Source organism: Eutrigla gurnardus (genome assembly GCF_963514095.1).
Source record: "Eutrigla gurnardus genome assembly, chromosome: 6".
In the NCBI taxonomy this organism is placed as follows: Eukaryota; Metazoa; Chordata; class Actinopteri; order Perciformes; family Triglidae; genus Eutrigla; species Eutrigla gurnardus.
The window spans coordinates 982,558-1,004,869 of record NC_139920.1 but is presented as its reverse complement, the minus strand read 5'-3'; the positions used below and the strand labels follow the sequence as shown (position 1 = coordinate 1,004,869).

Here is a 22,312-nt window from a genome sequence, read left to right as displayed (position 1 = left end):
GATTGACAATGTCTCAGCTCCGCTTCTCCTAGATATTGTTACTCAAGATGTTCATTACACTTAATCTAAATTGTCAGTGCATTACTTGAAACAAATTGGAGTAATTTAAGAACATTTAAGGTATAGCAAAAGTGTTTGTGTGAGGGTTGTGTTTCTGCACTGTCTGTTTTTTCTCCGCCTCTTCTGTCTCCCTTACAGAGCCGGGCAGGTGGGGCTGACGAGGCACACCTGCTGTCACTCAGCTCATCACCACTTCCATAAAGCCTCTGGTCTTCGCTCTACTCCTCTGCCAGATAATTCTGTCTCGTCGGTAGAGCTGACCCTCATAAGTATAGTTTATTCTGTGTGCTGCTCGTTGATTCCACTGTGTAATTTAACGTGTGTTTTTCTCTCTCTCGTGTTTTTTCAGTTTCACTTTCCTTGCCGCCTCGTCGCCTGCGTTCCTGAGTTGGTTGCCTATGTGCCTGAGTGTTTTTGTTCTTCTGGATTTTCCCCGCTGCCTCGCAAGCCACCACTCGTTTTATTCGTGGACACCTTTTGTTAGCCACCACTCGTTTTATTCGTGGACACCTTTTGTTGAAATAAACTTTGTTCCGCTCATACATCTACGCCTGCCAGTCTGTGCTTCCGGGTCCTACCCCCGCTTAGCCGTAACAGAATTATCTGGCCAAAGAATGGACCCCGCAGAGATATCGGCGCTCCGACAGGCTCTGGTGTGCCAAGGAGTCCTTATGGGGCAACACGAGGAGGCCCTCAAACAGATTACGGACACACTTAAATGCCTTTCTCCTGGATTCACCCAATTCGAGGCTTGTTTGGATCAAATGGCCACACACCACCTCGCCACTCCTGCTCCGGCTTCAGCTCCGGCTCCGGCTCCGGACTCCGCTCCGGTTCCTCCACCCAACCATCCCCGTGAGCCCTTCATTCCCACACCCTTGAAGTAGAGTTGAGGACCTTCCTAATGGAGCAAATTAGTCTCTCCCATACTCCACCATGATGGGAACCAGTTGGAGGATTAAATGTCCACTTGATACCTCTCTGTAGGAGTTCCTCGTGGATATGAGGAGTTCTTTGGCCTGCCCTCATCTTGCTATAAAGTAGTGTACGGCATTGATGAAGGAATTGGTGTCCATTGATGTTGCTATTTCAATATGGATAGCTCTTAAGGCTAAGCATGTAAATATAACACCATATCTTTTCACTTGACTTCTTGAGTTTGTATGTGGCTAGTCTGTTTCACATACTGCCCCCTGTTTGAAGCTGGAAAACTCCTCTGGGAATCTTTTCCTTTGACAAAATGTGATTATTTCCAGCTTCCTTGACACACTGCAGCTCTTTCTGCAGAAAGTCCTTCTGTTTTCTCTCATATGACTTTGAGTCAGCCAGCAGTGCGCTAAGCTTTCCTCTTTTTGCAGAGACTTAAAAGCAGGTCTTTTAAGGCATAAAGTATAAATTATCACCAACCTCTGTTTCAACTTTATTCCAACTCATTACCACACATTTTAAAACATATCAACATTAGTTTCCAAAACATTTCACTTTTCAGAACAGAATAAAAAGAAAAAGAATGTGCCCTCAGTTGCATGTGAGGCAGGTAGCAATGGCGTAATCTTTGCAATGGCGTAATCTTTGCAGATGTATGCATTGCATTTTGGCAAGTTTTCGATGTTTTGAGATCACTCTGGTGAGGGCAGAATTTGCACCTACTCCTTTTGGGTGATGGGCCAGGAGGGGCAGCTGGGCGAGGGGGAGCTGCTTGTCAAGTCAAGTCAAACTTTATTATAAGAAATCACAGTGCAAATAGTACAAATTGTGAGGTCAATACAGAAGGAAGAGCAACAGAAATATAGCTTAATGCTGACCTTGCGTCGCTCAGTTGTCGCCCACGCTCCACCATGAACAGGCTCCTCCTGTTGTACTTGTTGACCCTGATTCCAGACTGGCTTGATCTCATGTCGCTTGTCGTATGCAGAGACGTTGAGAATGCCGTAGAAGACAACGAGGGGCCAACGGCTAATGGCCTGTCGTTCTTTTGCATGTGTACACACTGGTGGTAACCTAAAACAAAAAAACCAAACCCAAAAATATTCTGAAATGTACGTTTATTTTCCTACACACAAATTCAATGCATTATCCTTTCCACATATAATATTACAAATATTATGAATAATAAATGTGCAATACCTTGTCATGGTAATCGACACCCCCTTTGTTGTCATTGTAATCTTCGATGATTTTTGGCCTTTTGCCATCCCTGTTGCTCACAGCATCATGCAGAGTGCTCATCAGAAGAATATTTTTTTATGTTTTTGGGGTGATAGGACATCAGAGCATGGGTCTTTGTGAAGGAAAACCTTGATGAGAACCGAGCCCTGTCCGTTTTTGACACCAGTGCAGGGGGAAGCTCAGGTTTATTCCTCCGTACTGTTTCCACCATGTAGCTTTCTTTTCAGCAGCTCCAGGCCAAGGGCATGTGAAGTTGTCACAGGTTTTTCTTTTTCCTTTGGAGAGAACTTTAACCTGGACAACTCTCATGCCCTGACTGTGCACCAGGTTTGCCAGTGTATACCTGCATGTTCCATGCGTAGCTGGACCAGGCATCGCATGCTGCCCCCATATTTCCCTCGGGATGTACTGTTTGAATGGACAGCGACCTCTCAAGGGGACCAGGCACTCATTCAGTCACATTAGTGCCCAGATCGTACATCAACGGCAGGAGAGACACCCACTTGTCCCCTACATCTGGAATTGGAGCAAGTTTGTCTCGTGCATGGCAATCTTCTCTTGTGTATATATCATCAAATCGAATCACTCGAGATTTTCTGAAACATTACACTAACTGTAGCTTCTTTACTGGATAGGTAAACACCAGCAAGAATCAACATACCACATACCCATTTGTGCCTGTTTTTTTGAGCAGTTTCTTTTGGGATTAAATGTGTGAATCTCTTGGGGACTTGAATCTTGACTTTCTTCCTGTCCATGCCACTCTTTGCATTAGTCACTTTTGTTCAGTGACAGACGTGAAGGTACATGTCGTGGAAGGTAAAAACAATCAAACATGCTAGACTTTCTGTCAGGACATCTTGATGCAACAAAAGAGTGAGTGTGGTCAGTTTGATTTCAATTCAGATTCTGATTCTATGTTTTATTAGGTTTTTATAAATGTATTTAACTTATCAACCCACAGCTGCGGCACAAGTCATTTCTTCACCTTCACACATTTGATTCAATATTTTTCAGTTACATTTTCACCATATCTAAACACACGGTTTCCATCACATCTTAATTGTGATATATGGTGGAACATGTAGGTGTGTGTGAGCATTCACCTGGAAAGCATTTATACGTTTACTGATATTTAGTTTTACTGTAAGTTAAAATAAGGGTAAAACATACTTTTCATTTACATATATTGAATTTGTTCTTTTAGGGTTAGGTTAGCTGCACGGTGGTGTAGTGGGTAGCACTGCCGCCTCACAGCAAGAGAGGCCTGGGTTCGAGTTTGGGTTCGGGTTTCTAATGTGTGGAGTTTGCATGTTCTCCCCGTGTTAGCGTGGGCTCTCTCTGGGTTTTCCGGCTTGCTCCCCCCATGACCAGAAACGAGATAAGCGTTTGAGGATTGATGGATGGAATTTGTTATTTTAGATCAAATTGGATTATTGGCAGGAATCGCCAGTCACCTCACGATCGGATTTGATTACGATTCAGAGAGTCACGATTCATTTTTTAAACGATTCTCGATGCACGATTCATGATGCATCTCTATTTTTTATTAAAATATAATGATCATTTTTCCTTCAAATCTTTCAAAACAATTCCTATTTGTATAATACAGTTGATGTGCTACATTACTTACATAAAATGTGGGAAGATTGCCCCCAAAAAATAAAATTAAAAAAGAAACAATGATGAATAATCGATTATAGACTTTACTGCATCGATGCAGAATCGCATCATATAATTGACTATTTCTCCCACCTCTACATTGCATTATGTCATTGTTGGAAATAAAAGAGTGTCCCATTAGTTTGACATTTGAATCATTTATTAAACCAACGTCCATTACACTTCTCGGGTCTTCCCTCGGACAGAGTGTGAGTGACAGTGGACATTAAGATACAACTGAAAAAACCTGGAGGATTCACATTGGCTGTCACCTTCTCTTCATTGTCATTTTCTTTACATTAGACAAACAGCATCGACACAGACTACTAACTCATCATTAGTAGGGACCAAGTTAAAAAAACAATCTGAAAAACAGATTAGAAGAGCTTAATCTTTTTTTTCTTCGTGAATTGTAAAGCTAAATACTGTAACACTTATTTTCTGTAAATTCAGTTTGTTTTCCTTATTATTTTCCATATATTCTCATATTTTAGTAAATTCAAGTTGAAGAGAGTGAAGACCTATGTCTGCATGCTAATCGGTAGATTTGCTGGGTCTATCTATAACCATCTCTTACATAAAACAAAGACACTCACAAACACACACCACTTGCACACGCATACACACTGACAAAACTCCAAGGCTTCTCATTTACTATGACTTTACAAGAAATAATGAATTTGGCCATATTCATACCTCATAAAAACGTTAAGTTATCAAATGAGGGACACATTTGTTATGGTGACTAAGTGAAATGTGTGTCCTTTTTGAATTTTCTCTCTTAAACTGTCAAACAGATGAGATCACCTTCATGTCAAAAATGGACCTAACTGTGGACACATTTCAAGATCTAAAACTGCTGTAGCATTCGAGCACAGCATGGCCGGATCAGTGTCTCAATTAGGGGATGGGAAACTAACTGGAATCCAGTTTACTTACTTGCAAGTGTAGTTCATGCATTGCATTGTGTTAGTTAGTAAGTTTGTTGCCAAATCAACTGCATTTTCTGTTCGAGTTAGGGCAGTGTTTAAACCTGATAACCTGACTATGAGGGCAGGACTTTGGCAATACATTTTTTCTTGCATTTAGCAACTTAATGGCTGACTTGTGTGGGACACATAATCTCAATCACACATCAATCAATCTTTGTCTGCATATGTCTGGTTTTTCCAGACATTAACAAACGTTAAACTATTTCCCCAGACATATTCCTTCTTTTTGGAGTATAAATCAGATTAAAGTTACAGATAATGGGGCGTAAAACACATTGTGGTGCTTGGATTATGGGTGTAGATGTGTTTAAATAGAGACTTTTAGACCACTATCAATGTGAGGAAAATTTACACTGACAAGACTTGGGTGGAGAACTTCCACAGCAAGTTCCACTGGTGCTTTTCTCTTCTCTTGTTTCTATGTATACTTACGTTTACATAGTCTGTACAGTGTCAAAGTTATATAAGTGGAGGCAAGTGTATGTCAAAGTGAGAGAGTTACGTATCACACACACACGCAGACACACACTCACACAGTAGCACTCGTCAAACTCTTCACAAAGTAAAAGGGTGTAGCATTCACAATCAACCCCGCCCCCACCACCACCTCAAATGCCCATACATGCAATCATACACACACTGGAGGCTACAATACTGAGAAGGCATTAAGGAAATCTCCACAAATAAATATAAATAAATAATATAAAAATAATCAAAAGAATAGAAAGTCTGTTAAATACAGCAAAAATCTCAAATCAACAGAATAAACAGTACTTGGTTGTAGACAAGGAGCATATGGATGCAAGGCATGTTTTGTAAACAGACAAGCAGGTACACATTCACAAATAATTTGTGAGCAGCACGGCCTGTTGGGGTTCAGTGGTGGTGGTGGACTTGCTCTGTGGGGTCAGGGGGGCGGGGTTGTGGTACTTCTCCAATCCCTCAGGAAATATAAGCACGCTGTTCTGTTCCTAAACATTATGGATGGGGCCTTATTGGCAGTGCTACTCAGCCTCTGAACCACTGTACCTGTTGCTCATGGATTCAGGAGGGCTGTGGTCAACTGGCAGCACCAAATAGTGTACCAATAGAGGGCACTAGGGCTCCACCCTCCTGGTCCGCATCATTAATAAATTATTTATTTTTTAAATGTATTAATTACCTTCAATCCATTATTAAAAGTATGTGGTCAATACGTAGCTTGCAATGCATCAATAAGCATCTTGAAATGTAATTAGACATGTTTGTTTGTGGAAGCTGCTGGCAACAGAACTGCACAGCCTCAAGGGTTCTGGTCTTGTGAATTAACAGGGATCAGATGAGACTTTGGGCATCGAGGCTCAATGTCCCAACTTCCACATACACACTCATTAATAGGGTTGCGTGCACAGTTTGCTCTTCAACATGGATAGATAGATGGGAATCGGTACGCCGTCCCAAATCTCAGCAAAAGTGAGATTTGGGACTGCGTCATCACTGACAGCAGCATATGACTCATCTCGAGAACACATTACAATATCGGCTGGCTATGTTGAATTGATGAATTAATTTCATACAATAATTTAAATCAATCATTGAAAATTGTCAACCTTGGAAATTATGAGGTTGAGGATTTTCCAGTAAACAATTTGGTTGCGTTGGGGGATGGATTTGACCAAGAAGTTGCAGTAAGAAAGATTGAAAAGAAGGAATTGTATGGTTGTTTTTGCTTTTCCTTGGATTAACAGTTCAGATGTATTTGACTTCAATTAGCTGTATAAGACTTGATGATATTATCTTGAGTGTTCAAAACGAGAGCTTTGATTGGGTGCAAATACAACATATGTCGTCGAAGATCTTTAGCTGTAAAACTTGTCAAACAACAGTCCAGCGTGAGGTTTGCCAGAAAGCTTGAAGAATGTTGTAGTTAAGAACAAAGTAGGGCTATGAGTTATTTCATGAGTTCTCATTATACATTAGATTCACTCAGATCATAGCATGAAAGGTGTTTTTTGATTAAACCCATGTTCAGTTTACATGGTACAACCAAGGAGAGGTAATCATCTGTCAGAGCCAAGGGAAGAGTCACTTCTGCTGCTAGCATCCATTCAGCCAGAAAGGAGAAACCATTCTGGACTTCTATGTGTTAAGTGATTAGAACATGGACAACAAAACCCACCTGTTATTCTCCCCAGTGCTTTAGCTGTAAAACTTGTCAAACAACAGTCCAGCGTGAGGTTTGCCAGAAAGCTTGAAGAATGCTGTAGTTAAGAACAAAGTAGGGCTATGAGTTGTTTTATGAGTTCTCATTATGCATTAGATTCACTCAGATTATAGCATGAAAGGTGTTTTTTGATTAAACACATTTTCAGTTTACATGGTACAACCAAGGAGAGGTAATCATCTGTCAGAGCCAAGGGAAGAGTCACTTCCTCTTATTTTCCTATTATTAGCTGATGAACTTCCTAGCTATGCTGTAGTTAGGGGTAGTGTCAGTGTTTAGTACAGGTGTGCATTAGGTGTGTTAGTCTATAGGTTTAACATCACTGTTACTACTGTTTTTATTGCTGTCATTTACATGCATAATTTCTGACTATGTTGTAATCTTTGTTTTTTCTGTACACATGACATATATTACACTGTTTTACCCTGGGAGAGGGATCCCTCCTCTGTTGCTCTCCCTGAGGTGTCTTCCGTTTTTCCGAGTTAAAAGGTTTTTTTAAGGGAGTTTTTCCTTATGGAGGGTTGCGGGACCGACGATGTCATTGTCAAGCCCTCTGAAGCAAATTTGTGATTTGTGAATCGTGGCCATATAAATACATTTGAAAAATTTGAGGTGAATATGTCTCCAGACATGAAGAGAGCATTTTATGAATGCACTGATCCGGTCCCAGTATTAAATTAATAAGCTGTATGCCTCACTGTGTGACTGGGATCATTCTTTTGTAAGACAAGACCAGGCGTGACTTAAAAATGTGTAAACCAAAATGTAATAAATAAATACCTACATAAAATGTACTGAATTGTTATTTATTAAAAAAATAATAATGGTATTTGATACTAGCTTTAATAATAGAATGTAATTACTACATAATTACTAGAATGCACTAAAAATGGACATGGACATGATTCGGACATGGTCTACGCTAATGTGTCTACATTAGCATAGGTCATGGTCTATATGGTGGAAGTGCCTTGAATACAAAACAATACTAGGGGTGATTAAGTGTCCATGTTCTTCTCACCTAGCCAACAGAGTGATCAGCTTTTCACTGTCTTGTCAGGTTCCCTCCATTGCACAGTCCCACAGGGGAGCCTCTGATTTCTCAATTGTGGCAATGTAAAACACAGCTTCACCTTGATACCTGGTGTCTTAGGCAGAATGGTGCAGTCAGGCTTTACATCTCATGGTAATCTGGTGCTTAAACTTCTGAATGCATTGCTTAGCCAGTAGTATATGTCTGATGGACTTCAACACCAGCGGTAACACGTGTGTAAAAGGTATGCTTGATTCAATGCAATTGTCTCGCTAGTAATGCTTGCTTGGTGTTAGATGGTATTTAACACTGTAGAAGGTGGAATCCTGGGGCAAGACTTGTATGTGTTGAAGTCCGGAAAACCCAAGTGAATAATCAGTCCATATGAAACAAATAAGTTGGATTTAAAATTAACTTTTCAGATCATGAACTCTGAATGTGCCAGTGACACCAACATGTTTCCAGTGAAATGATTAGATCCCTGCTAATTCCTTCATACTGTAAGTGTATACTGTATCAATGCATGTGAAGGCATACACAGTACTGTTAGCATATGGAAATCTTGGAACACCAATACTGATGATTTCTTACATTAATGTCAATTAAGGGACTACATTTACAGAAACAGAGAAAAACAGCTGGTTCAACTCAAAATGTACCATGGTCAAACTCCAAACGAGGCAGTTTTGTTAGTTCAGGAAAAGTAAACGTAAATGTTGGAGAGGTTAAGTGTTCATCCAGTGGAAACAATGTGTATGTATGATGTTCCTGTGCTGGGGGTGTGAGTAGGGGCCTGTCATGGAGTGGGTTTAAAGGGAGCATTGGGGAGACTGTGAGATTATGGATTGTGTGTGTGGTGGGGGGGCTATAGGATTCCATCCATGAAGCCGGTGTCCAGTCGCTGGATTAGCACCCGGATGAAGGACATCTCCTTGCGGGTGTTCTCAAAGATCACCCTGGGGTCATCCGACTGGCAGCGCAGACAGTTGGGAGCCATGACCATGGCCAGGTTGTTCACATCCATCTTGGTGATGGCAACATTGGCAGGCTGGGAAAATACCTGAACATATACAACACACAGCAAAGTTGCCTCAAGTCAGATTGAAGATATTTTATAGACATTTTTAATGCTTTCTGGGGTAATGTTTAAGCTACTACTTAAGCCATTTGTATCTTGGCAATATTCACCTTCCAATGTATTATTTTTGTAAATGGTCACAAAAAAACATGGGTTTGCATACAGTATGAAAATACTAGATACTCAATCAAGTGTTATCATGACTTTTATCGTGTGATCGGTTGTGTGAGTGTGCACCTCTGTGTCTGTCCAGTGCTCATCTGATCATATTATGGTTGGCCAGTACTGACTGCATGATCAAGGACCTCTCGCGGTTGTGCTGACTCTTCACTAGCTCCCTGCTCCAGCTTTGTGCCATGTTTGAATTGTAATTCATTTTTGCAAGACTGTATGAAATGTCTTATACAACAACTTTGACCTGATTGCCTGCATACATCACTGCTTGTTTTTGAGTTTGAATAAAGTCCGTTTAATGATGCCTTACAGCCCATTGGTGTCCAGATGTGGAGTTTGCCTGGTTGTATTCATTCAATCATATGTTTTGGCAATGATTGTTGCTGACAAACCTGATAAGCAGTACCTTCCTCATTTTCTTTAAAAACACCTATAGCTGTGAGATAATGCATGCGGCAATATCCACAGCAAAAAAAAAAAAATCACCAGCAAAATGTCTTTATAGATTCAGTATTCATGTGTCTCTGGACACAGAACAGCTTTAATAGGAATGATTCCTTCTTGAGATACAGCTGTTAAACTAAATTCTATTCAACTCTTTTGTATTGAAATGGAAGCAACAGCAACATCAGGAAGAAGGAGCATGAGAAGCTCAAAAATAGCAATGGCTGAAAGAGGAGCTAGTAAAGATGTGGAGGGTATAGGCATTAGTGGTAATCGGAGCACTGAGGGCTGAAACCCCCAAACCGGGACAGGGGTTCCAGCAGATTCTAGGAACAACATCCTAGATCTCTGTCCAGAAGAGTGCAGCCGTAAAGTTATATTAGAGATATTTTTACAATCTCACTAACACATCAGCCGATATGTTGTTGTTAGTGTAGGGTTGTGACTTTATGATTTAGTACAAGTTGTAGTACGTTGTGTGTGTGTTACCTGTAGGAAGCGGATGAGGTAGCAGAGCACCAGTTTGTTGATGTGTGGCAGGCCCAGCACCACATTGACAGCTGCCTCTGGGTTGTCATAATGACTGATACAGTCCTCATAAAACTCATGCGGGATAAGTGGCTCCTCCAGCTCCCTGTACCAGAGCTTCAACAGAGACGCTGGGGATACAGAGGCAGCATGAGAGTACATTTAAAACCTGATGATCATTTGCGCTCATGTTACACCACATGTACATTGTCTTGTTTGAGACTCAGATTGTTAGTGTGAGGACTAAGTTATTCACCTCATGTCCATGGCACCAACTCCCTGCACATGGCAGCAAACCAGGTCCAGAGAAGACATGTTCAGGTGTACCTCCACCAGGCCGTTAGTGTGTGTGTGTTTTTACCTGGAATGTGTGGGTCTTCCAGTCCTGTGGGGATTTTCCATTGATCCACTTGCAGCTTGAGGGCATTGACTTCATCTATGTCCCCTGGTACCCTGGAGATCAAAGGTCACAAGTGGTCAAAGGTACACTTCAGCCCTTAAATTTACAATGTCAGTATTTTTACCCTGTTTTGAACATAGTTTTTGTGTAAAAATGTAAAATACTGCTAACAGTAAAGGAGAGAACTGGAGCTGAGTGGTGTTTCACACAAGAAATTACACTGTTTAACATTTTCTACAGAGTTCAGATTAAACATTTTTTTGTGCTGTAGCTCAGTATTATTGGGGCCAATATTCAGTATAAAGCAGCCACCTCTTGCACATTGTTGGACCTCTTGCACATTGTAGTCTGTGTTACACATGCTGAAGGATGGTGGTTCCATATAAAAGGTTTTTATTTACAGCCTGTAACATAACAGAAACGTCTGTACTCTGCTTTTGGCTGAACGTACTTCCTGTTAAATCAGGAGTATAGCGCCTGTCAATAACGTCACGATAGCGTTACTGACACTTAGTGGTGAGAATAAATATCACCATGCAGTGACTCTAAGAAGCTGCATTTCCCATTTTAAAGTGGCACAAAGCATCTAAATAAATACACCTTACCAGAAAAATAATAGTGGGGGGCCTTGTAAGAACAAGAACTGATAACAAAAATAATTGGACATAATCTGAGCAATTACAATGCCACACCTGTTGCTTACTTCAGTGTCTTTGTCTTGTGTGGAATAGTTCTTGTTGTACAGTTTACATTTATTATGCTGTCTGTTAGCACCTAGAAAGAATTGTTGTCTCATTTCACTGTGTACCATATAAAGATGGAATGAAAATAAAATCTGACTTTATTTGGCTTTAATCCAATTGCTACCCAATCTTTGTTTGTATGTACACAGGATGTATTTCTAACTTCCATTCTCTCTGCCGGCCATCAGGGAATGACTCATCTCTGATTACGTGGGAGTCTGCGGGAAACCTGCTTTTCGTTTGATTTATCATCTCAGTAAACCTTGTAAAAAAATCAAAACATTAAAAGATGTTAATTTAATAAATAATGGACCTATTTAGATCGAAATAGACCATAAAGCAGGGGATGCTTTAGGCGTGGCTACCTTGTGGACAGGTCGCTACCACGCCATTGTCAGGTCTGATCCACCCAAAAGTCGATTTGAGGGGGGATGGCATCCCCCTTGTTAGCAAAATGACCAAAATGTATCGCACTTGTTAACCCCCACCCCATCCCCTAGTTGAAAGATTTAAAACCACTTGCTTCCACGACATTTGTAACTTCGCTGGATGTAAAATAGGCCACACTTCTTACTGATGTTCACATTCACATTTATTCTACTGTGAAAACTTGAAAACTTGAAGAGAAATGTTTTAAGGATCAAGCCTGAAGAATAACAAAGAAACAATACCCTGTATCTCTTATTTCCAAATATAATCAAGTATAACATTACTTAATAAAGTACTTAATCTATTACGACCACAATTGCATGGTAGACCAGCATTAGAATGGACATGAGCATTAAAGAAATCGAGAGAAATATCTACTCCCTTGCTGTTCTGATTTTCAGGGGCTATCCCCGCCTGTTAAAAAATAACCAATTGCCTCATGGTTCTACCCTCATGTGGCAAAATGGCGTTGGTCAAAATTGCGAACTTGAGGCTTCAAATTCGTAAAACACAAACCAACGGGTGATGTCATGATGATTACGTCCACTTCTTTTATACAGTTTATGCTTGGGGAGCTCTAGAAATGTAGCAGTTTACAACACAAACAAACTGTGGACATAGTTTTAGTAAAGAAGCTAAGGAGGTTTTCAGGCACTGGCTCTTGTCTTCCACCACCTTCATTAACAAGAAAAACCACTGTATAGAACACCAACTACAGAATGTATTCTTGTTAATACACAATGTTGTCACAACAATCACAATAATAATCAGACCAGCACTTCCTCTCACAATTTAAACTTCCATTCAGAACAAATGCATAGAGGAAATCAGAGGAAAATAGAGGAAACCCTGTGGCTACTAGCCACCACCAGGCCCACCAGCAGCTAGCAACCACCAGGGCAGGTACTTTGTTTGAGTATTGTTACTCAGAGCTAAAAATGCCACCTAAATTAAGAGCAGAAGGAAAATCTGATGAAGATCATGTATCACTCACACAAGTATCAGAACTGCTACAACAGCAGAAGGACATGTTCACAGCTTTACTCCAACAACAACAAGAACATTTTAAAGGCTTTGTTAAAATAATAATGGACTCCACGAACACCAGGATGGAAACATTAACACGAGAACTACAAGACATAAAAACAAGCCTTCAATTTACTCAAAAAGAGGTGGATGACGTCAAAACAAATAACGCTAATCAAGCTGATCGCTGCAACTCCATGCAGACAGATTTGTTTAGAGTGTGTGACAGTTTACTAGTTGTCACTGACAAGATGGAGTATTTAGAGGGACAGTCCAGACGAAACAATTTGGTCTTTGATGGGATAATGGAGTCACCAGGAGAAACCTGGTTGGAGACAGAGGAAAAGGTGAAGAAGGTTCTGGCTGAAAAGCTACAGTTAAAGAAGGACATGGAGATGGAGAGAGCCCATCGCACAGGGAAACCCGGAGGTGACAGACCCAGGTCCATAGTAGTGAAGTTTTTTAGATATAAGGACAGATCAACCATTCTACAACACACCAAGAACCTGAAGGGAAGTAAAATCTACATAAATGAGGACTACACAGATGTTGTAAGGAGAAAGAGGAAAGAACTGATGCCAGATCTGAGAGCTGCGAGAGAGAGGGGGGACATTGCCTACCTACAGCACGACAAACTGATCATTCGTCCTCGCAGCAGTACTCCAAAATCGCCAAGAGCAACAAGCCTAGCAGGTATGGGTAACCCCACACACTTTTAATAATAACAAACACAACACATTCTGGAAATAATAATGTTACACAAAGGATTACTGAATATGAGGATCTAGAGCTAAACCCTTTTCAATATACTGAGCATCATCCACAGGACATAGAAAATGACATTGATCCAGAAAACAACTTTTTCCCTAACATCAAGAACAACTGCTACTATTACACTGAATAACAGTTCAATAACACTATAAAATCTGGAAACAAAATATCAATAATCCACTCTAACAGCAGGAGCCTGTATGTCAATTTTGAGAACATAAAAAAGTTTCTAAGCCAGATCACACAGCCTTTTAGCATCATTGCTGTATCAGAAACTTGGATGAACAGTGAACGGGCTATTGACATTGAACTGGATGGATATGAATTGGTCTATGTAAACAGAAAAAACAAGAATGGTGGTGGTGTTGCTTTGTTTGTGGACAGGAAATTCAATTTCAAGGTTGATGAAAAGCTGTCAGTAGTAGTGGATAATCTTCTTGAATGTGTTATAAAAATATAATTGTGAGTTGTATATACAGAACACCAGGTTCAAACATAGACTTGTTCAGGGACTGGATGGAGTAAAATTTCTCAAGAATAAGTCAGAAAGTCATGTTTATCTGTGGTGACTTTAACATTGACTTACTAAACACAAAATGACAGAAGAATTTATCAACACTTCATACAGTATAAGTCTATATCCTAAAATCACCAGACCCAGCCACATTACTTCCCATAGTGCCTCACTCATTGATAATATCTTCACTAATCAAATAGACAATGACACAGTGAGCGGACTGTTAGTTTGTGATGTCAGTGACCACTTGCCTGTTTTTACAACTTACAACAACAGCCACATAAATAACCAACAGGATAACAAACTACAATATAAAAGGGTTAGGACAGAAGAGTCTATGGTTAAATTAAGAAATGATCTGCTAGCACAAGACTGGGAATGAATATATAAAGAAAAAGACTGCAATGAAGCATATGATGAATTCTTAAAAATGTTTTGTGTATTCAATGATAAAAATTGTCCAATCAAACAATCAATAAATCATAAAGATAATCAGTGGATCACAAAGGGGCTTCAAAACGCTTGTAAAAAGAAAAATACATTATATCAAGAATTTCTAAAATATCGAACAACAGAAGCTGAAAACAAATATAAAAAATATAAAAATAAGTTAACTAGCATTATGAGAATACGTAAAAAGGAATATTACAATGAAATATTAGAAAATAACAAAAACAATATTAAAGGTATTTGGAATATTTTGAACAGTATAATAAGAAATGGCTCTAGACAGACTAATTACCCTGAATATTTTATTGATAATGATTTAAATGTTGATAATATGGAGGAGGTGGTTAATAAGTTTAATAATTTCTTTGTAAGTGTTGGACCGAAATTGGCAGAAAAAATCCCCGATCCACAAATGACTGGAAGTACCAATGAGGAGGTCATAGAAAGGAATCCTTCTTCTATGGTTCTCAGAGCAATAGAAGAAAAAGAAATTATAGAAACTGTTAATAAATGTAAAAACAAGATGTCATCTGACTGTCATGACATAGATATGAAAACAGTTAAAAGGGTTATTGTTGGGATTTCTAAACCACTCACTCATATCTTCAATTTATCATTCCAAACCGGGCAATTTCCTCATAAAATGAAACTAGCAAAAGTAACACCGCTGTACAAAACTGGGGATCGTCACCCCTTCACAAATTACAGGCCTGTTTCTCTTCTTCCTCAATTCTCAAAAATACTAGAAAAACATTTTTTCACAACAGATTGGACAGTTTTATAGAAAAACACAACTTACTCAGCAACAGTCAATATGGATTCAGATCAAACCATTCAACATCACTTGCTTTAACAGAACTCATAGAAACTATAAGATAGATAAATAGCAATATGCAGCAGGAGTATTCGTTGATCTAAAAAAAGCATTTGACACAATTAACCACAATAGATTGATTTATAAATTGGAGCAATATGGGATCAGTGGGGTTGCCTTGAATTGGGTGGGAAGTTATTTGAGAAACAGGCAGCAATATGTGAAGATGGGAGACTGCTCGTCAGAATGTCTGGATATTGCATGTGGTGTCCCCCAGGGGTCAGTGTTGGGACCAAAATTCTTTGTCCTATATATTAATGACATCTGTAATGTGTCTAGTCTAGTTAAATGTATTTTATTTGCAGATGACACAAACATTTTTTGTTCTGGTGAAAATTTGCAGCAACTTTTGGATGTCATCACTTCAGAGTTAAGTAAAATTAAAAAATGGTTTGACAAGAATAAATTATCACTAAATTTGAACAAAACAAAAATCATGTTATTTGGAAACTGTAAAATCAAATACAGGTACAAATAGATGGTGTAAATATTGAAAGAGTAAATGAAAATAAATTCCTGGGAGTGATAATAGATGACAAAATTTGCTGGAAACCTCACATTAAATATATCAAATCTAAACTGTCTTGCAGCATTTCAGTTTTGGTAAAAGCAAAGCATGTCCTAGATCATAAATCACTCTATATTCTGTACAATTCACTGATTCTTCCATATTTAGAGTACTGTATAGAGACATGGGGAAACACATACAAAACTGCACTTCAGCCACTTTTCATACTGCAAAAAAGAGCAATGAGAATTATTCACAGGGTTGACTATGGGGCACACACCAATGACTTATATTGGAAATCTAAAACTCTAAAATTGTTTGATTTGGTGGAGCATAAAACAGCCCAAGTATTATATAAAGCAAGGAACTATCTGCTACCAAGAAATATTCAGAGAATGTTTCATGAAAGAGAGCAAGGTTATGATTTAAGAGAGAAATCAAATCTAAAGGTTGGCAGAGCTCGCACAACAAAGAAAAGTTTCTGTATCACCATTTGTGGAGTAAAACTGTGGAATAATATGAGTACTGAAATCAAAAACATTTCGAGTGTTATCATGTTTAAAAAGAGACATAAAGAAATGATTCTCCAGAGGTACATTGAATAATTCACACAAGGTGTTTGCTTACTTACTATTTGGATTAAAATGTGGCAGAAAATGGTACATAGTATAATGGAGGAATTAAATAATAAATGTATGTCTTTGTGCTATGATTTTAATTAGAATATATAGTTAAAATTATAGGGGTAGGATTAGATAAGTTTATACTTCTTCCTACTCCTTTTCGCTCATGTAAACTGCGTTGCTTATGAGATGTTACTTTTTTGTGTATACATTTTTTGCTGTTCACTTATTTCCTTATTATATTATTATTTTATTTTATTTATTTTATCTTTTTAGATTGTCGTTTACATGATAGATTAAAGATATCAATCAATCAATCAATCATAAATACATAATATCCTTACTGTCATTTTTTTTATATCAGCTGTTCTCCTCAGCTGGTCAGTGACCAACTTTTTCTCTTTGCCTGATAAGTGGGATCAATAGTTAATAGGAATAAACTGATGATGGCTTCAACAGCCTGAGAGAAACCACAGATGAATCTCTTCTTCCTTCATATCATTACTTTGTGATTTCCAATGAAAGAGCTGTATTGTCTCCTCTATTCACAGTCCCTTCTGCTCTTCTCTCCACTCACCTGAAGATGCCTTCTGTCTGGTCCCCATTGAGACCCAAAACCTCCTCAGAAAGGCGAGTCTGCACCCAGGGTAGCTGTCTGTCTGGATAGCGTTCCTTCTGGAGCATCATCACCTCGTCCAGGGATGAGCCGAACATGGAGGGACTGAAGATGGCGTTCCTTGCATGCTTGATCTCCTCCAGACAGGGCTTCTGTAGGCCCTTAATATGGACAGGGGCAAACACGCACGCATGCACGCACGCATGCACGCACGCATGCACGCACGCACGCACGCACGCACGCACGCACGCACGCACGCACGCACACACACACACACACACACACACACACACACACACAGTGTTAGTTAATGTTAATGCAACAGGGCAGGTGAAAGGCAGCTTGGGAACTTGGAGGATGTGAGTCAGAAAGGAGTGGGAGGACTGTGAAATATTCAGATGACAGTGAAAAACATTTTTCCTAACAGGTACTTAAGAGGTTAGCAGATTCACACCAGTCAAACACTGTGAAGTCCTAAAAGTGACAAAATTATCTCTCTACATGCCACCTAGGCCTGCTAAACACAGTGTAAAAAGACATTTTGCTGCCATCTCCTGGATTATCACATTTCAAAAGTAAACTACTAAAGGCTCAAAATAAATGGATATGGGTTATTGAATATGCATTAATACACACACATCTCCACACTGCACATTTTAAAAAGCTTTATAGGTTGGTGGTGGAAAAAATAATTTATATGAAGATGCTGCTGCTTACAAAATGTTTAAAACTATGGTACCAAAGTACTTACTGAATTATTTTTCACTAATAAGAGACATGGCTGCCTGACAGATGTCATATCTTTTGATTCACTAGCCTAAGGGCACAAACACACTTGCCCACAGTGCAGCAGTACATCAAAATCTGTCCCCTGATTACAAAGCACATTCAAAGTAGCCTTAAAGACATTTTTAAAAAGGACCAGGTAGCATACCCTTTTAATTCTGAACTTTTTTTTACCAAGAACTCAAGAGCCTGTTGACATTTGTTTCCCCTGCCACCTGCTTTTTTGTTTTGTGTGCGCTCTCTGTCGTGCTGTGTGTTGTGTAAAGTACAAATAAGCCTTCTGCTTTATTGGCTTTTCATCCTCTATGATTTGTAATGTATGTAATGACTGCAATATGTTTTTATATTAGCAAATAAAATCAGTCAATCAAGCAACACACACACACACACACACACACACACACACACACACACACACACACACACACACACACACACACACACAAACAAAAGGAATACTTCACCGGTGGAAACATGAATCTGTAACAGGTCTGTAGTCTCAGTGGGTCCCACTCCTGGTCTGTAATAGGTCTGTAGTCTCAGTGGGTCCCACCACTGGTCTGTAACAGGTCTGTAGTCTCAGTGGGTCCCACCACTGGTCTGTAACAGGTCTGTAGTCTCAGTGGGTCCCACTCCTGGTCTGTAATAGGTCTGTAGTCTCAGTGGGTCCCACCACTGGTCTGTAACAGGTATGTAGTCTCAGTGGGTCCCACTCCTGGTCTGTAATAGGTCTGTAGTCTCAGTGGGTCCCACCACTGGTCTGTAACAGGTCTGTAGTCTCAGTGGGTCCCACCACTGGTCTGTAACAGGTCTGTAGTCTTGCATGTGCATCAAAGTCTGATATCACGTCTTCCACTGTGCTCCATTAAAACACATCAGAGAGCCACACTGTTGTAGTGGATGACCTCTTCCTTCATTACCATAAACACACACCAGTGGGCATGAACTATAGACAGGTGAGGAGAGTCAAAAAGTATTGAGTAATGGATTAAAACATTGCTGGTTTACATGATTTATTGACAATAAATATAGAATAACACCAGCCATATTCTTTAAAGAAAATGAGACATGAAAACAGACAAGACACAAAGCTACTTACCTTCTTGGCACCAGTCAAAGCAGCTTTAGTCAGTTTCCTGTAGCAATATTTAGCATAGCTGCTAATGGCCACTCCTGAAGAAATAAGAAATATTGACTTAGATGAGTTCCTATTTTGTCATGTTTGGATACATTTTGGTTTCACGGAAACAAATTCCAACTTCCTGAGCGTAATGAAATTGTTAATAAACTTCGGCTCAGAGCGGAAGCAGCCTGCAAACTTCAACGATGTCAATGAGTCATGAACCAGGGGCCCGTTGCACAAAACTAGAATTAAGACATCAAGGATAAGTGACTGAGCTGAGCTCAATCGATCCAAAACAAGAGCGTCCAGGGTTAATTTGGTTGCACAAAGACCAAGCCAGGATGAGCAGACACGGATTCATCAAGCCAGGTGAAACCAATCCTGGATAGGTGCGCGCTCACGGCTCCCTCAAATAGACCCCGCCGTCAATCACAGATTCACTGATTCACCATGGCAAATAGAGCGGCATACGTTTCCCCACCGGAGGCAGAAATCCTCATGGAGGCATACGAGGAGGTCAGGCTGCTCTCACTCAGCTTTCGTACTCAAAAGTACGATAAGTAAAGCATGATATTTTCATATGCTTTCCTACGTATTACCACAGAGCCTTGGTCACGCTATGCTGGGTATTAGAGAGCATCAGACGTAACTCTAGACCTAAACCGAACCATAACTCTCGGGGGGGTTTAGCTCAGGAGGTAGAGCGGGTTGACTGGCAACTGCAAGATTGCCGGTTCGGTCCCTGACTCCTCCTACGTAACATTTACCTAACCTTAACTCTAACCCTAACCAACGAAAGATCATATGCATTCACTGAACTAATATGAGAACAAAATGCAGATTTTTCGCTAGGAATGTCATCAAACGTACTTTAATACTCTCCTCCTCTAAAACAACGGGTAACAATATTCTGACTTTATTCACGTAAATTTATGACTTTATTCTCGAAGTCTGAATTTTGTTTTTCTCTGTGGCTCTAATATTCTGTCATTTTATATATAGCCTTATAGTCTATGGGAAACTGTAAATTATCTAATGATAGCAATATCATCTAAAATCATAATTTATCCAAAATGATTGAAATTATTGATCACAAACATTTAAACAATGACAGTGGGTCTAGTTATATGTGATAACAATGTGTAGTGGGCAGTGGAATAACTATTGGTTTCCGTTTGTGGTGACTGCTGACTGAGAAAAGGGATGAGATTAAATAGATCCTGGAATTTAGCCTGGTCTGGAGCAGGCTCACTCCACAGAATAAATCTCTATGGTAACTTATACCATAACATATCCTACTGCCCCCTATACCGCTTTAGTGCAACCGGATCACGGATGAATTGAACCAGGATAACCAAGATATCCCGGCTTAATCCCTTATCCTAGTTTTGTGCAACGGGCCCCAGATCACCACTTAATCCATGTTTATTATAACATTCAGCCAAGCAGTCCCTAAAAACTGTCAACTACTTCACACTGACACCGGCTGCACTTTAGTCTCATTATAATAAGAATAATAAATATGTGATTCCGGTTCCGGTGGCGCTGCTCTGTTGCGACTCGGACTCGTGCTGCCACTGCTGCTTTTTTGTCTCGTTTTATCAGTTTTATTTAATGTCTATCAGTCGTTTTTAACGGGTACGTCTGATTAGCCTGTATGCTGTGCTCACCATGGCGTTACGGGCACAAGGACTTTTTTTTGCTGCTGCTGGGAACATGCCAAACACTCTCACAAGGTGAGAGTTGCCACTCACTTACGCCAGAGACGTACTGCTCTCCCTCCGTTATACGAGAACCGATCCACCTTGAACAGTACATCAAATGCAGCACTCGAGGGGACAAGGTGTTAGATAAATGTTACGGAAACATAAAAAATGCATACGGGGCTAGATCAAAACCCCCATTATCAAATTCGGACCACAACACCATTCACCTTATGCCAACCTATAAAACTGTTTTTAAGAGCAGCAAACCACAGACAAAACCCATCTATGAATGGTCACACGAAATCATAGAGACACTCAAGGGGTCCTTTCTGTGTACAATTTGGGACATATTTCATGATTTGGACATTGATGAGGCTGCTAAAACTATTACGGACTATATTCTATTCCATGTTAGCTGTGTTATCACAAAAAAGGTTGTCACACTCACAGTGTATCCAAATAACAAGCCCTATATACCTAGTGAGATTAAGGACTGTATTATTCATAAGAAACTGGCTTTTAGAAACAAAGACTGGATGAGCATGAAGGCCATACAGAAGGAACTTAATCACATGCTGAGGGAAGCAAGGAGAAAACACAAGGACATTATTGAAAAGAATTTTACCTCCATGAACTCTAAAATCTTATGGGACTCTATGAAGGCTGCCACTAATATGTCCACTTGCCCAAAACGTCTCATAATTAATAACAAACATGAAATGGCAAATGAGCTTAATGATTTTTTCCTAAGATTTGATAAACAGGATTTCTCTTCTGAATGCAATAAAGTACTACTGTCTATTACAACCGATGCCTACCCAAAACTAGTAGTTGATCCTCTCAAAATACAGGCATTATTCAACCAGGTATGTAAGAGTACATCCACAGGCCCTGATGGTATCTCAGCTCTTCTCCTAAAGACGTTTGCAGACGAACTAACCCCAGCCGGGTGCCCCATTTTTCAAGCATCCATAGATTTACATAAAGTCCCCGCCATCTGGAAAAAGTCTACCATTATTCCCATACCAAAAAAATCCTGCCCCATTGAAAATAATGATTAGGGACCGGTTGCATTAACCTCAATTGTCATGAAGTGCTTTGAAAAATACATGGTGACAAAACTAAAAGCAGAGATTGGGCCTAAATTAGACCCACAACAATTTGCATACAGGCAAGGGAGGGGCACCGATGATGCAATCACTGGCTTCACCCACCTTGCCCTGAAGCATCTCGAAGCCCCTTGGGCCTATGCGCGCCTTCTGTTCATTGATTTTAGTTCCGCTTGTAATTCACTTCAACCATATCTATTAATTAAAAAGATGAACCAGATGAGTGTAAGCCCCTCCATCATTAAATGGTTCCACTCATTTTTAACTCAGAGAACTCAGAATGTCAGA

At 39.8% G+C, this 22,312-nt stretch overlaps 1 protein-coding gene across 1 annotated transcript in view; it reads right to left on the bottom strand.

The window, feature by feature from the left end:
• Positions 1 to 3,916: 3,916 nt before the first annotated feature.
• The window catches only part of arhgap39 (Rho GTPase activating protein 39), a 154,847-nt gene continuing 136,451 nt past the window's right edge, over positions 3,917 to 22,312 (bottom strand). Inside the window, exons 7-11 of the mRNA XM_084011551.1 lie at positions 19,186 to 19,259; positions 17,262 to 17,461; positions 10,705 to 10,796; positions 10,305 to 10,474; positions 3,917 to 9,179 (exon numbers count right to left, since the gene is read on the bottom strand). Coding sequence (XP_083867677.1) covers positions 8,985 to 9,179; positions 10,305 to 10,474; positions 10,705 to 10,796; positions 17,262 to 17,461; positions 19,186 to 19,259 — 731 coding nt within the window. The 3' untranslated portion in view covers positions 3,917 to 8,984. The remainder of the gene's footprint in view (positions 9,180 to 10,304; positions 10,475 to 10,704; positions 10,797 to 17,261; positions 17,462 to 19,185; positions 19,260 to 22,312) is intronic.